The 17,147-nt window shown below is 43.2% G+C and overlaps 1 protein-coding gene across 1 annotated transcript in view; it reads right to left on the bottom strand.

Annotated features, from left to right (window-relative positions):
* The window catches only part of col22a1 (collagen, type XXII, alpha 1), a 142,611-nt gene that overhangs the window by 96,422 nt on the left and 29,042 nt on the right, over window positions 1–17,147 (bottom strand). Inside the window, exons 7-8 of the mRNA XM_078541247.1 lie at window positions 10,468–10,521; window positions 1,180–1,233 (exon numbers count right to left, since the gene is read on the bottom strand). Of these exons, the coding sequence (XP_078397373.1) occupies window positions 1,180–1,233; window positions 10,468–10,521 (108 nt within the window). The remainder of the gene's footprint in view (window positions 1–1,179; window positions 1,234–10,467; window positions 10,522–17,147) is intronic.

Here is a 17,147-nt window from a genome sequence, read left to right on the forward strand (position 1 = left end):
TATACTACACTTACCCAAGCCCACGCTGTAAAAGCACCAGCTGGCAAAGCTAAGGCTGAAATACCTCCAAATATGCACAGGCTTAGCTAGCAAAAACAGTGATGTCATTGAAAATAAAAATTGGAGGGATGAAAAACAGGCTGCCGATTGGTTTCACATTTCCACCCTTTTAAGCTATTGTGCAAAGTTAAAATCTATCCACCATGAACCTTGTGTAGCAACTCATTGGAATTTTCTTTTTAAAGAATGAAGTTGGGTTATAACTTGCTGCCAAAGTAATAATGTGGCTTATGGTGCTCGGTGTTATTTATGTGCAAATGATACAGCAACTTCAGGTGAGGGTCAGGTGCATGGTTAAACTGCCCAAGTTGTGCCGCTCTGAAATTAACTTTGCAAAAACAGCATCTCACTGTGAGAAATGTATTGAATGATATGAAGATATTTGAGTCGCAGATACAAAAAAAGCTTACCACAGAAACTACTCCATTCCAGCATAAGTACCCTTTTAATTGTGTGGTAGCTAAATTATTGCTTGTCAACTTACCTAGCATCTAAAATTAACTATTACAAATGTAGAGCTTCATTCTTTCAGGTTTTAATTGTCGCTGGACTTTTAAAAAATTTAAAATTTATTCCTTTATTTTTCCTTTCTGTCTTATTTTCCCTCTCTCTTAATCTAATCTTTCTTTCCCTCCCTTTATTTCTCTTCTTGCACTTGACCTGACATTGAATTCATCCACTCTAATTTACACTCCCTTTTCAGTCCTTGCACTGCTAATTTCACAATCTTTCAATCTGATTTATTAAGGAGATACACAGTTGCTTGTCCTGTTCATTCAGGTGCCAGATGTTTGTTTCCCTTGATGCAATATTATTAGCTCGCTCTTTCAGCAACTTGCCGTACAAACAGTTTAAAAACTTAAAAGTGCAATGGCTAGTCTAATGAATGGCAGGCACTGTTAGATGTGCTGTTGTAGCAAAATTATGGCCCATTATAACCATTCAGCTGTCAAAAAAATGATCCTGCTCTTCAATTTGGCAAAAAAATCAAGAAAACTTTAAAAGGAACTTATCAGAATGGTCACTATTATTGTTTGGTGACTCAAAAGTTATGTTCATTTTTTATCCAATAATATGGTAGGGTTCAGTTGGATGGAAAATATCCACAAACTCTCTGACCTGTTCTCCACGATGTCCTGTTTGTCCAGCAACACCAGGATCTCCTTTAGCACCCTAGAAGAGGTAAAGAGTACAAGGCTGAGAATTACTAATTTTAAGTTCTTTCAACGCTCAGTGAAGTAATTTGCCGAGTGGTTGAGCCACACTCTAGAAACTGTGCTGGCTCAATCCTGTCTTTGCTGTCAATTGATTGCACCCAGTATGGCAGAAGGAACATCATGGCCTGAATCTTCTGGTCAGTGTGCGGAGATGGGCTCCGCTCACCGACGTGTAAAATGATGTGCGGTGGCATCGAGTGTGCGTCCCGGCGTCACCGCGCGTTGTTCCGATCTTCAGTTCGGCGGGCGTGCACCGGAGTCTGCTGTGCGCCCGCCAAACTGTCAAAGGCCTGTTAAGGCTATTTAACTACAAATTGAACTCATTAACAGGGCTGCCCGTCCAACCTTAAGGTTGGCGGGCAGGTGAAGAGCCCAGGCGGCCTTCGCATTTTTCATGGAACCTCATCCACGGGCAGGATGAGGTTTCATGAAGGGTTTATAAGTTTAATAAAAATTATTATTAAAATTCATTGACATGTCCCAGCTCAGGTGACACCATGAGGGAACATGTCTGAATAATTTTTTTAATTCTTTACTTCCAGTTTTCATAATCAAAGTAATCTCCTTGAGGCACGACTCTCCCTCCTCCCCCACAGGGAGTGCTGAGCGCTTCTGGGCGCATGTCATGCTGGGTGGGCCTTAACTGCCCTGCCCATGTAAAATGGCGGCATGCAGCCGATCGCGGGCGGCAATTGGCCGTGTGCCTACCCACGCTTGCTCCCGCCCAGCCCACACGACGGGGAGAAAATTCTCCCGCATGATTGGCCTCAGTGCCTTTATTTTGTGGAGGGGACAGCAATCAACCCTTATCCAATGATCCGAACGAGAAAGTACATCTGTGTGAATGTTACATAAGAGCGTGACTGGGCTTTTCAAGTGATGTCTTTCAAGCCTTGAATATTTTCCAACTTCTGACTGTGTGGGCTCATGAGTGCATGCCTCTTGGACCTGTGCAGGCTTACCCCAGCAGAGAGTCAATAGCTTTTGGGTAGGGAGGTGAAAAGCTTTGGAGAGAAGAGACAAAAATAAAATGGATTATTTATTCCGCAGAGTCAGTGAGTTGGAAACTTCCTTATCCCCATTTCTGGGTGGCTGAAATGGGCAGTGTGCATGGTGGAGGCACAAAGCCAGCCCAAAATTGGACCTTGTGTATCATTAATGTTATCTGAGTGAGAAGTCTGCAGTGGTCATGCCAAGGGGGGAGTGAGTAGAGCGATTGGGAGTGCTGTAGAGCGGCAACAGCCACTCTGCTTTAAAGCTGACAGAAAAACGCTTTACCTGTGGCTGAAGAATCCCAGGTGGAACAAGCCTGGTTTCTGCTCCTCTCATCCCAAACCAATTTCTGTCAGGGAATCTAAGTAGATGTTAGGTCCCTTATTTATTACTTAAGGGGGCTTAACACCTGTTTTAGGCAGTCAACGGGGACCACCTCAAAAATAATCTGACAGAAAATTGGGTCAGAACACTTTCATGTGGATGTAGGATATTGATCTTTGAAATTGGCTCTCATTATACTTATCTTATAGGTAAAAAGTGAATGCAATGAGGTTCAAGTTTGACTCTGGTGTGTTTAATTCAAAAATCCAAAAAAGAGTGCTAGAAATACACAGTAGATCAATCAGTATCTGAAAATCTTAGACTAAGGTATCCAGACTTTACACATACTGATCGTGCAACAATTATGATCTTACTGCTACATTTTTGATCAACTTGTGAACACTGGCTTTCTTCTCTCCATTATCCAAGGACTTCAGGGCCAATTGTCTTGCCATTATGGTGTCCTGGCTGCATTCACGTTTTTAATGTTTGATTGTCTTTAAATCTACTCATATAACATAGTTAAAGAGCTTGACGTGCTTTCGAAGATATGATTTGATGAAGCTATATGGTTGATCCCTAGCATTCAGCAATTGAGTTGTGAGCATGGGCTTGAGGAGTTGAATCTTCCCCTTTGAAAGGGGATCAAAGAAAAAGGATCCTATAGAGGTACATGATACTTTGGGGAATAGATAAGGTAAATCTGGAGCACAATTTCAAGTTAAACCATGACTGTACAACAAGGATAAAAACAGAAGTGAATCAATAGCTAATATCAGAAAACATTCCTTCACACTGACAGAAACCTGGAAAGATTTCACTGGGGAATGAATGGAGGCAATGGTGTTATTCGAGTAGCAGTTACATGCTGGGATGGAGGTCAACTGTAATCACCTATGAATTGATGAACTAGATGGTCCAAATGAAGTTTCACATCTGTACTTAGCTTTGTGATTTTTGACAGTGAAATTATGTCACGAGACATATAAACACTTAACATGGTCAGCTGAAATTACTTTCTCTACTGTTTTAACAGATTGTTAACCACTTCATTTTAAGCTTGCCGGCATCTCTAATAAAGTCACCGAGGGAGAATTTTAAGGATGTAGGAATGGAAACAACCCATTCAGCTCCTTGAGTCCGATCTGCTATTCAATTAGATCATGGCTGATCTATACCTCATCTCCGTTTACCCACCTTAGTCCTTGAAACCCATACCTTTCAAAAATTTGAAAAGAAAGCATTAAATGTTTTTACTTGTCATGTTCCAGAGAGTAACTTCATAGCCACAAGCAGAAAGAAAACAGAATGTATGATGGCTAGCTGATCCGATATCACATTTCCACCACTGCTGAAAGCTATTACCAACCTTGCAGAGATTAATTCTGTAGCATACGTTTACATTACATCTATTGACCACAAGATGGTGGCATTTCCTTTTGAAATAAAAGCACCAGTCTGTATATTGGTAACTTTCACACATTTCTCCAATACTCCTTGTTAAATGTAAAAATATCTTTCACAAGGTAGTTCCAGTTTCCAATTCAGTGGATAAATGGGAGTGGGATAGAGACAATTTACTCACATTTATTCTTTTTTCATAATTCATAACAGCAGGGTGCCAATGTTTGTGAATGATTATTTTAAATTTATTCTTGTGTTCATGGGTTTTGTCTAATGAATGTTGGTGCTTGGGAATGCAACACTTCTCATTTCATATTCAAGTACGAGGGTCAAGCATTCTCAGGCCCAAATCAATCCAGAGTCAAGGCCCCATTATTTTTCCCTAATAACACCTCTGTCCCAATCCGGGTCCAGATGGACTTTATCCTAGGGTCTTAAAAAAGGTGGCTAATGAGGTAGTAGGTGTGTTGGTGTTAATTTTCCAAAATTCCCTAGATTCTAGAAAGGCTCCATCAGACTGGGAAGTAGCAAATAAAACCTCTTTATTCAAGAAAGGAGGGAGGCAGAAAACAGGCAATTATAGGCCAGTTAACTTGACGTCTGTCGTTGGGAAGGTGTTAGAATCAATCATTAAAGACGTTATAGCTGGACACTTAGGAAAACACAAGATAATCGGGAAGAGTCAGCATGGCTTTGTGAAAAGGTAGCCGCATTTAACCAATTTATCAGGGTTCTTTGAAGGAGTAGAATGCGTTGCGGATAAAGGGGACCCTCTGGCGCACTGTACTTGGGTTTCCAGAAAGCATTTGATAAGGTGCCACATCAAAGCTTATTGCCGAAAATAAAAGCTCATGGTGTAGCGGGTAACATATTAACCTGGAGAGAGGATTGAGCTGGCTGGCAGAAAAACAGCGAGTATGCATAAATGGGTCTTTGTTTGATTGACAGGATATGACTAATGAAGTCCCGCAGGGGTCTGTGCTGGGGCCTCAGCTTTTTACAGTTTACATCAATGACTTAGATAAGGGGAGCGAAGGCATGGTAGCTGTATTTGCAGACGACACAAAGATAGGTAGGAAACTATGTTGTGAAGAGGACATAATGAGTTTACAGACAGATATAGATAAGTTAAGTGAATGGGCAAAAATCTGGCAGATGAGTATAATGTGGAAAAATGTGAAGTTGTTCATTTTGGCAGGAGAATAAAAAAGCAGAATATTACTTAAATGGATAATGACTGCAGAATTCCGAGAAGCAAAGGGATCTAGGTGCTCTCGAGCATGAGTTATAAAAAGTTAGTGTACAAGTATAGCACATAATCAAGAAGACCAATGGAATACTATCCTTTACTGTGAGAGGGATTGAACATAAAAGTAAGGTTGTTATGCTTCAGTTATACAGGGTATTGGTGAGACCACATCTCAAATACTGTGTGTAGTTTTGGTCTTCTTAATTAAGGAAGGATACAAAGGAGGTTCAGAGGAGGTTTACTAGATCGATACCTGGAATGAGCGGGTTGTCTTATGAGGATAGGTTGGACAGACTGGGCTTGTTTCCACTGGAGTTTAGAAGAGCGAGAGGTGACTTGATCGAAATGTATAAGATCCTGAATGATCTTGACAAGGTGGACGTGGAAAGGATGTTTCCTCTTGTGGGTGAGTCCAGAACTAGGGGCACTGTATTAAAGTTAGGGGTCATCCTTGTAGGACAGATATGAGGAGAATTTTTTTCTCTCAGAGGGTTGTGCAACTTTGGAACTCTCTACCTTAAGAGGCAGTGGAAGCGGGGTCACTGAATATTTTTAAGGCAGAGGTAGATTTTTGTTAGGCAAGGGAATCAAAGGTTATCGGGGGTAGATGAGAATGTGGAACTCGAAAAACAAACAGATCAACCAAGATCTTATTGAATGGCGAAGCAGGCTCGAGTGGCCAAATGGCCTACTCCTGTTCCTATTTCGTATGTTCATTTGTAATCTCAGAGATGCACCCCTATGCCAGAAGTGTGACAGCTTCTAATTTTCACACTATCCATCCCATGACAACGTAGAGTGAGATTGCTAATTTGGTGCCAATTAAGGTCAAATTAGAAAACGTTTTGTTGCTGAGACTCAATATTCAGCAAGATCTCAGGCACGTTTGTTATGTTGTACTCTCTCATTCCCAAAATACAGTTGCAGTTCTTGAATATCTTGGGTTAGCTCCACAATGGCTGGGTTGAGAAATGCAATGCCGTCTTGTGAGTGGTAAGGCCCCAGGAAATGATGGAATTTTATTTGAAGTCATCAAAAATGAAAAATGCTGCAGCATCTCCATGAACTTTTGTCTGTCTGCTGGGAGCAAAGATTTGTGGTTCACGACATGCGTGATGCAATTATTGTCACTTTGTACAAAAACAAAGGGGATTTCAGTGACTGCACCAATTACTGAAACATCTCCTTGTTAAGTAGCGTGGGGAAAGACTGTGCTCATGTTGCAGACCCTGGTTTCACGCATCTACTCTGAATCCATGTGCAGCTTCAGAGCTGGCAGATCGACAGTTGACACGATTTTCTCACTTCAGCAGTTACAGGAGAAGTGCCGTGACCAGTGTAGACTTCTCTACATTGCCCTCTTTGACCACATCAAGGCCTTCGATCTTGTAAGCAGACTCTTTAAACTGCTACAGAAAATAGACTGCCCACCTGAACTCCTGGGCATCATCTCTTTCCGCAATAACATGCAGAGTTCCGTCAGTTGCAATGGAACAATATCAGATGCATTCAAGAACCACAGAACCATAGGAAAGTTACTGTGCAGAAAGAAACCATTCAGCCCATCATGTCTGTGCCAGCCAGAAAAAGATGAAAAAGAAACTAGCTGCTCGTTTTAATCCCACTTTACAGCACCTGGTAACTTTGCAGGTTACAGTGCTTCAGGTGCAGATCCAAGTAACTTTTAAATAAGTTGAGCATTTCAGCCTCAACCACTGATTTAGGCAGTGAATTCCAGATGCCCACCTCTGCATGAAAAAGTTTTTCCTCATGTTCCCTCTAATCCTTCTACCAATCACCTTAAATCTATGCCCCCTGGTAATTGATCCCTCAGCTAGGGGAAACAAGTCTTTACCCTATCTAGGCCCCCCCATAATTTTGTGCACCTCAATTAGGTCACCACTCGGCCTTCTCTGTTCTAAGGAAAACACACAATCTTTCCTCATAGCTGCAATTTTCATGCCCTGGCAGCATCCTTGTAAATCTTCTCTGTACTATCTCCAGAGCAGTTATGTCCTTCCTATTATGTAGTGACCAGAACTGTACACACAATTCCAGCTGACCTAACCAGCATTTTATACAATTACTAAAATACAGGTAGACAACATCCACTACACTACCCTCATCAATCCTCCTGGTTACTTCCTCAAAAAATTCTATTAAGTTAGTAAGGCAAGATCTTCCCCTAACAAAACCCTGCTGCCTGTCCTTGATCAACCCGTGCCTGTCTAAGTGACAGTTTATCCTGATCAATAGCGGGTAAAGCAGGCAGCATCCTAGCGCCAACTCTCTTTGGAATATTTTTCTCCATGCCATTATGCTCCAACCAATCAGCACTCTCTTCTCATTACGCCCCTGCTTTTGTATTCAATATCTCATCCAACAAAGGAAGGCATTCCATATGCTTTCTTTACCACCTTATCTACCTGTCCAGCCACCTTCAGGGACTTGTGGACATGTACTCCAAGGTCCCTCACTTCCTCAACCCTCTCAATATCCTCCCGTTCATTGAGTATTCCCTTGCTTTGTTTGCCCTCCCCAAATGCATTCCACACGCTTTTCCGGATTGAATTCCATTTGCCATTTTTCTGCCTGCTCAACCAAACCATTGATATCATTCTGGAGACAAAAGCTATCCTCCTCACTATCAACTACACGGCCAATTTTTGGGTCATCTGCAAACTTCCTAATCATACCTCCCTCATTTATGTCCAAATCATTAATATATACAACAAACAGCAAGGGCCTCAACACTGAGCCTTGTGGAATGCCACTGGAAACCGTTTTCAATTTGCAAAAACATCCATCGACCATTACCCTTTGTCTCCTGTCGCTGAACTAATTTTGGATCCAAACATGCCACCTTCCCCTGTATCCCATTGGATCTCACTTTTCTGATCGTCTGCCATGCGGGACCTTATCAAATGCCTTACTAAAATACTCATAGGCAACATCCACTGCACTATCCTCATCAAATAACTGCTGCTTGATTGACTTACAGCTGACTCTGTGTCGAGGGTCTTTAGATACTCCACAACAATTGGCTGAGAGGTGACTTGATTGAGGTGTACAAAATTATGAGGGGAATAGATAGAGTGGACAGGATAAAATTGTTTCCCTTGATGGAGAATTCTAGAACCAGGGGACATAGATTCAAGATAAGTGGCAGAAGGTGTAGGGGGGACATGAGGAAGAACTCTTTTATGCAGAGGGTAGTGGATGTCTGCAATTCACTGCCCAAGTTAGTGGTAGAGGCAGGAACTCTAAACTCTTTTGAAAGGTACCTGGATCTGCATCTTAAGTGCTGTAAGCTGCAGGGCTATGGGCCTGGTGCAGGAAGGTGGGATTAGAAAGGGAACCTGGGTGTCCTCGGGCTGGCATGGACAAGATGGGCCAAATGGTCTCCTTCTGTGCTGTAACTTTTCTATGGTTTCTATGGTAATCCTCCTTGTTACTTCCTCAAAAAATTCTATTAAGTTAGTAAGACAAGATCTTCCCCTAACAAAACCCTGCTACCTGTCCCTGATCAACCCGTGCCTGTCTAAGTGACAGTTTATCCTGATCAACAGCGGGTAAAGCAGGCAGCATCCTAGCGCCAACTCTCTTTGGAATATCTTTTTCCATGCCGCTATGCTCCAACCAATCAGCACACTCTCCTCATACAGTATAAATCTGCTGCTTCCCCTGATATTGGTATTTTCTTGTGAACTGTCATGATGAGTGCAAGACGAAAAGCTTGAACAAAAAATAGTCGCTTTTTTCAGCAACGCATGTTGCTATTGTACACTTTTGGTGACTCACATGAGGGTGGTCTACTTGCTTGCCACAACTGATGGCAAACTGTTCAACTTGACAAGACTGCGCCCCAAGACTCAAATGCACAAGGTCCTAATCCATGGATTGCTGTTTGCTGATGATGCTGATGATGCTGTGCTGGCATCCCATATTGAAGTTCACTTGCAAAAGCTTGTGGATCGGTTCTCCCGGACCTGCAAGGAGTTTGGACTGACAATCAGGGTCAGGAAGGCCAAAGTTATGGGCCAGGACATAGAGACTCCGCCTTCCATCAACATCGACAATCTCACTCTACAGGCTGTTGCCAGCTTCACATACCTTGGATCAACAACTACCAGCTACCTGCCCCTTGATGCCAAAATCAGCACCAGGATTGCCAAGGCCAGGGCTGTCATATCAAAATTGAGAAGTTGAGTGTGGGCCAACAGCAAACTAACCAAAAATACAAAGCTCCATGTGTACCGGGCTTGTGTTCTCAGTACCCTACTTTACAATAGCGAGGCATGGACAGCTTATGCAAACTAAGAAATGCGGCTGAACATCCTCCACCTCCATTGCCTCAGACAAACATTGGCCATCTCCTGGAAGGACAGAGTGCTGAATTTGACCGTGCAGGGATTCCCAGCGTGTTTACCCTCTAGAGTCAGTGGCAACACCGTTTCCAGTTCTTTTTTTTAAAAATTCAATTCGAATTTTCATACTGCCATGGTGGGACTTGAACTCACACGATGAAGATTATTACTTCATGGCTATTGATCCAGTAATCAATACACTGCATGGGTAAAATTGGGTTTTTATTGTGCTTCCAGTGAAACAGAACAGCTTGAAGGAATTTCCTGGAACAATCTCAGTTTATACTCCAGCGCATCACTGAGGGAATACTGTTTCGTCGGAGATGTCGCCTTTAGAATGAGATGTAAACTGGTTCTTTGTCTGTTCTTTCAGATGAATGTAAAGGAACCTTATATAAATGTTGACAAGGACACCAAGAGACAGTCCCTATTCTTCTTCAAGTGGTACCACATGATCTTTTATATCCTCCTGATGAACCTCAGTTTAATGTCTTATCTGAAATATGGCACATCTAAGAATATAGCACTCCCTCAGAATTGCATTGAAGTTTCTGTTCAGATTATATGCTCACCTCCCAGCATCGTGTTTAGACCCATGACTTTCTAATTCAGAGGCATGAATTCAACCGTTGAACCAAGATTGACACGAAGGTAAGCATTTTCACAGATTTAAGTAAAGGATGAATTCTGTGTCATAAAATCTTGTCATAAGTCAAAAATATTTAACATTTTGAAAAATCAATAACCAACCAAAATCTGACTCATATTAGCAGTATCACATTCTAAAATGAAAGATGCCAGCAATTAAGTTTCACTTATTCATGGCAAAAGCTCTCAGGAGTTTAGAACTTACCGGAGGTCCAGTGAATCCCCCTGCACCAGGCAGTCCCTGATCACCTTTCCTTCCCTAAAGAACAGCAGAGACAACAGGATCAGTGATAGATCAGTGATTGATTGGCACCCCATCCACAAACATTCATTCCCTCCACCACCAACACACAGTGGCAACAGTATGAGCCATCTACATGATGCACTGCAGGAACCCACCAAAGCTCCTTAGACAGCACCTTCCAAACCCACAACCGTTACAATCTAGAAGGACAAGGGCAACAGACACATGGGAACACCACCACCTGGAAGTTCCCCTCCAAGCCACTCACCATTCTAACTTGGAAATTTTTCGTCGCTCCTTCATTATCGCTGGGTCAAAATTCTGGAACTCCCTCTCTAACAGTGCTGTGGGTGTACCTACACCACATGGACCATAGCAGTTCAAGAAGGCAGCTCACCACCACCTTCTCAAGGGCAATTAAGTATGGGTAATAAGTGCTGGCTCAGCTAGCCATGCCCACATCCCGTGAATTAATAAAAAAAGAGAACATATCAGACAAAATAGTGAATGCTGGGGAAGAGACAATTGCTTTTAGTGAGGCAAGATGGTGTTCCATTATGTGGCTGTTATAAAAGTGAATGAAAGAAGTGAGCAATAATTTACATTTTAATTATGAGAACATAAGAATTTGGAGCAGGAACAGACCATATGATCTGTCGAGCCTGCTGCTCCATTCAATATGATCATGGCTGATCTTGGGCTTAAACTCCACCTTCCCACACGCTCCCCATAATCCTTGATTCTCTGAGAGACCAAAAATCTGCCTTATTCGGCTTTAAATATATTCCAGGATGGCACATCCATAGTCCTCTGGGGTAGAGAATTCCAAAGATCCACAACCCCTTGAGCGAAGACATTTTTCCCCATCTCAATCCTAAATGATCAGTAGCTTATCCTGAAACTGTTGCCTCCATGTTCTAGATTTTTCAGCCAGTAGAAACAGCATCTCAGTATCTAACCTGTCATAATCTTGCATGTTTCAATGTAATTACCTCTATTCTTCTAAACTCCAGAAAAAACCTGCCAGCGGGAGGGCCCATAAAACTCCACCTAAGGGCTTATAGAGTTGAGGGTGATATGTTAGTATGCCTAGAGGATTGGTTAATGGACAAGAGCAGAGAGTAGATATATATTGAGCATTTTCAAGTTGGCAGGCTATGAATAGTGGAGTGCCACAATGATTAGTGCTGGGGCCTAAGCTATTTACAATCTGTATTAATAACTTAGACAAAGAGGCAGAGTTATGTACCTAAGTTTGCTGATAATTCAAAGCTGGGTGGGAATGCAAACTATGAGGAGAACACAAAGAAGCTGCAAAGAAATATGGATACATTAAGAACAAATTTACTCAGCCTCTCATCATAGGACAGCCCACTCATCCCATGGACCAATCTAGCGAACGTTTCTTGTATTGCATCCAATGCAAGAATATCATTCCTTAAATGTGGAGACCAAAATTGTACACAGTATTCCAGGTACGGTCTTCCCAAAACCTCATACGTTTGCAGTAAAACTTCTTCATCCTTGTGCTCCAAATCCCCTTTTGATAAAGGCCAAAATGCCATTTTCTTTCCTAATTGCTTGCTGTACTTGCATGCTAACTTCTTGTGTTCCTCATACGAGTACATCCAAGACTCTCTGAACATCAACAGATAAAGTTTCCTGCCTTTTAAAAATATTCTGCTTTTCTATTCTTAGTCCAAAGTGAATAACCTTTCACTTCCCCACATATATTCCAACTGCCACCTTGCTTTGTTCTTAATATATCCATATTTCTTTGCAGCTTCTTTGTGTCCTCCTCATAGTTTGCATTCACACCCATCTTTGAACTATCAGCAAATTTAGGTACAGAACTCTGCCTCTTTGTCTAAGTTATTAATATAGATTGTAAATAGCTTAGGCCCCAGCACTAATCATTGTGGCACTCCACGATTCATAGCCTGCCAACTTGAAAATGCTCAATATATCTCTACTCTCTGCTCTTGTCCATTAGCCAATCCTCTAGGCATACTAATATATCACCCTCAACTCTATGAGCCCTTAGGCGGAATTTTATGGTCCCTCCCGCTGGCAGATTTTTCTGGTCCTGCCGAAGTCAATGGGCTTTGAATTGCTCACTGCATTTTATGCCCCTCCCCCCACCCCCTGCAGTGACGAGGCTGTAAAATTCTGTCCCTTTTCTTTTTTTGAATTCTTTCACGGGACGCGGGCATTGCTGACAAGGCCAATGTTTGTTGACCTGAGTTGTACTTGAACTGAGCAACTTGCTAGTTCATTTCAGAAGGTAGTTAAGGGTCAGTCACATTGCTGTGGGTCTGGAGTCACATGTAGGCCAGGCTAGTCCATTTCAGAAGGGTAGTTAAAGGTCAGTCACATTGCTGTGGATCTGGAGTCACATGTAGGCCAGGCTAGATAAGGATGCCAGATTTCCCTTCCCTAAAGGACATTAGTGAACCAGATGGGTTTTTACAACAATCAATGATAGTTTCATGGTTACCATTACTGAGACTAGCTTTCAAATCCAGATTTATTAATTACATTTAAATTCCACCCGTTGCCATGGCAGGATTTGTATTAGCTCAGGCCTTTGGATTGCTAGTCCAGTGAAAATATCACTGCATCACCATCTCCATGAATATCTTCTGTATTAACCTTTTGTGTAGCACCATATCAAATGACCTTTGGAAATCCAAGTATACTACATCTACTGGTTCTCCTTTATCTACCCTATCAGTTACATCCTCAAAAAACTCGAGCAAGTTTGTCAAACAGGATTTCCCTTTCATAAAATCATGTTCATTTGTTGATGTGTTGATATATGAGTGAATTTTACATCAAATTGCATAGATTGCACAGCACAGGAGCATTCAGCCCACCTGGCCTATGCCTATGTTTATGCTCCACATGAGCCTGCTCACAGTGATATTCACCTAACCCTGTGATCAGAACTGCATGTGTTTACCTAGCTTCCCCTTAAATGCATGTTTTCAACAATGAACCACACTGCCATTTTTCAAGGATGCCTTGATTTAGTTGGCCAATGTTCCAGACTAAAAACAGATGGAAGCTTCATTCTCCCATTAAAATTGGAGCTGTATGACATCTTCAGGGTTGTTAATGACATTAAGATCAATCCCAAAGAGGTTCCTGCTCAGTGCCAATTATTCAAGGCAGGAAATGGCCAGGCACAGTATAAGTTAAAGGCATTTTTGATATGCGGTAGAGTGATCATGAAATCATCAAAATATACTACCTGTAAGGAAGCCATTCAACCCATTGTGTCTGAACCAGCCGGTCTCCATCATGCCTCATCCCAATTTCCAGCTCTTGATCCCGTAGCCTTCTAGGTTATGGTGCTTCAAGCGCATATCCAGGTATTATTTAAACGCTATGTGGGTTTATACCTCAACATCCTACCAGGCAGTGAATTCCAGATCCTCATCATATTCTGGTGATAGAATTTCCCCTCAAGTCCCCTCTAAATAAATTCCCTTTGTGAAACTTGAAAAGGCACACCTTGTGTTGGTTGAACGAATATTCAAAGCGGATAAGTTGTGTTTGTATATGCTGGCTGCCTGACCACAGGCCTGTGGGTGGAGTGTTAGTGAATTAACACTTGGGTGGTGGGGGTTGCTGCAAATAGGAGTAAATATTCCACATGACTATGATGTATTCGAGCAATCTGGAATTATTCTTGTTGAACGCTTCAGTAGTTCCTGTACAGTGGGTGAGGTCTGAAGGTGTTGCTCTTGTTAAGCATTTAACTATTTTAAAGTATAGGGTTGGTGAGATGGACCAGAAACATCACCTAATTGCAGCCTGTAGATGGAGCCTGCTCCAGTATTTTGGAATGGGCTGGGGAAGGGATGGGGTCCTGCGGCAGCAGATGGGTAGAAACTGATTATTATTTTACTTGAGTTTTTTTAAGTAAGTCTGGTGAAAGGATTTCCCCTCAATTCTCCTTCGGCCTCTTACCCTAAATCTTTGCCCCCTGGTTATGGAACCAAGAGGAATAAGGCTTTCCAATCTACTGTATATAAACGCCTCAATAATTTTATACACTTCAGTTAGGCGCTCGTGGACCACAACAACCTGTTGATATTGTCTGTAACAGGCCTGATCTACTTTGCTTGTTGAGTCTTATTTAAATGTAGCCAGTGAGGTGCCTGCGCAGAGCACTGAGTAGCTGCTCCCTGTTTCTGGAAGTCGAGAAATCTGGTGGGGCAACCAGTGAGCAGGGGTCTGCGGGTCCTTAAAAGGGGGGCAAGGCTGAACAGATAGGGGGGAACGGGAGAAGCAACAGGGGGCATAATTTAAGGGGCTGAGTGTTATGATTGGGAAGGAGCATTGAGGGAAATTCAAGAAATTCTGAAGGCTCAAAACTGAATCAACTGATTAATAATATTTCTCAAGCAGCAGCTTAATAACTACCTGCTACCAAAATCAGGGCCTGTGCCTCTTCAACTTGTGATTGTATGACCAGCTATGGAATGACAACTGGTTGCTTAGCAATGTGGCATGACCAACTGTGAGGTTAGAAATTTAAATAAGCTTTTATGACATAATTAATGACAAAAATAAAGGAGTTGATATCACGTTGTCATGGAGATGTCAGTCGTGACAACAAGATTTTAATTTTGGTTTTAGTTTATATATAATTGAGGCATTGGCTTCATGTAGCATATGGCTGAAACATAATTTCCTCAAAATCTATGTATGATTTATGATCATGGATTCAATATTAAAGTAACCTTCTTACAGATTTAAACGAATACCATGAAAACTGACAGGTGCCTGCTGTTTCATTGTACTTTCACTGTTGATTTGTGTGGCATATCCTGATTGGCGTGGACCAATTGATTTTGAATGCCTATTTCTGAGCTGTACATTTTATACAATTCTATAGGGCCTGAATTTTGCACGCACAATGGGCAAGACTGGAAGCGGATGTGGAATCCTGTCCCAGGTGACATAGGGTTCAAAACAAAATTTCACACTGGCTTGCCAATTAACACCCACCCAGCGTAAAAAGCATCATTTCGTGGTGCAGCGGTCCGAGCAGGGACACCGGGTCCAATGGGGACCCGGTCGGGATTCACAAGGAGCAGAGGCAGCTCCCTAAAGGCTGGCAGGGTCTTCCGAAGAGGGAGGGAGTCCTGCAAGTGAGCTGAAGCCTCTGAAGAGCTAATAGCATCTGCACCTACTGGGCATGCCAGGTGGGAGGGCAAGGCCGTATTTTCTGATGAGTGCCTGGGCACTCTTGTTGAGGTAGTCAGTGCCAGGCCGCGGGTTGGCAAGAGGAAGCCACCCTACCTCACCAAGAAGGCGTGGTCAGAGGTGGCAGCCCAGGTCAGCGGGTATGACGTGGTTCATTGCACATGGATACAGTGCCCCAAAAATGTCAACAATCTGTTGCGTTCCGCCTGTTCAGGAGAAGAGAAACCATAACAGTGTTGAACGATCAAGAATAGGTGGTGGGGTGGCCAACCAACTAATCCTGACAAGTTATGATGCCCTGGAGCTGGAATGCCAGTGTGGAGCTAGGTCCACTAGTCGTGGAGAGCAAGGGGTCTCTGAGGAAGGTAAGAGTCCAGTGGACAGATGAGAGACTGGCGGAGAGTGTAATAAATAAGTGTAAGGTCATCTCATCTCAAATGAGAAGTTCTAACCCACAGTCCCAATTGCTTGTCCAATCACAATGCCTCCATGAGGCAGTTGTCTATGTTCTCAGCAGCCCGTCTTGCATGCACATTGACTATGTGATGATTGATACTATTGACATATTTTCTTCCTCCCTCAGATGCACCATCCTCAAGTGGCTGCAGAGATCCTGAGGACACCCCCTTAACACCTGAGGAGGCCCCACAGACAGATCCACCTGCGTCACATCCTCTCTCAGAACCAAGCACCAGTGCACATGCACATCAGTGGCCATTAGACCATTGGCTCAAATGGTAGTGCACACTGGGGAGGCAGTGCACTCAAATAGTAGTGCACACTGGGGAGGCAGTGCACTCAAATGGTGGTGCACACTCACATGAGAAGCTGGCAGAGGCAGAGAGTGCCCAGGGCATTGGTTGCCAGAGGACTGCTGGAGACCGGGACCATGCTTAGTTCGAGGCAGATGACGAGCCTCTAGAGTTGTCAATCAGGTGGCACAGTCTAGATATCCAGCAGGGTGTGCCTGAAGATCTGGCGTGCATCCCTGGGGTCCTGTGTGTCATGGTCTCTGTCATGGAGGAGTCCATATGCAGAGTGAGCACTGCGTTGATCCGGACCTCCGAGCGCACAGCTTCCTCTATTGAGTGGTGACTTTCATAGAGAGGCAGATCCAAAAACAGAATCAGGGGTTTCTGGGGTTGCATGGACCTGCAAGCCCACACACTGGCTGTGACTTCAGCAGGTCACTGCCAGTGTGAGAGATGGATGACGCACCAAGTCTCTCTCCTAGGTGCCTGTTCATAAATGGTCAGCAGGGAGGTTCAGACTGACCGCATGCTGGTGGGTGAGCTACTTGTCATCTCTGCGGACTCCTCTCAGGGCGCTCTGGACGATGGCAGCAGCTCCTCTACTCCTCTGCCAGGACCATGGCATCTGATGAGGCCGCGCCGACTGAGCAGTGCCCAGCCATGGCACTGGGC

Source organism: Cetorhinus maximus, chromosome 4, assembly GCF_964194155.1.
Source record: "Cetorhinus maximus chromosome 4, sCetMax3.hap1.1, whole genome shotgun sequence".
Classification (NCBI taxonomy): domain Eukaryota; kingdom Metazoa; phylum Chordata; class Chondrichthyes; order Lamniformes; family Cetorhinidae; genus Cetorhinus; species Cetorhinus maximus.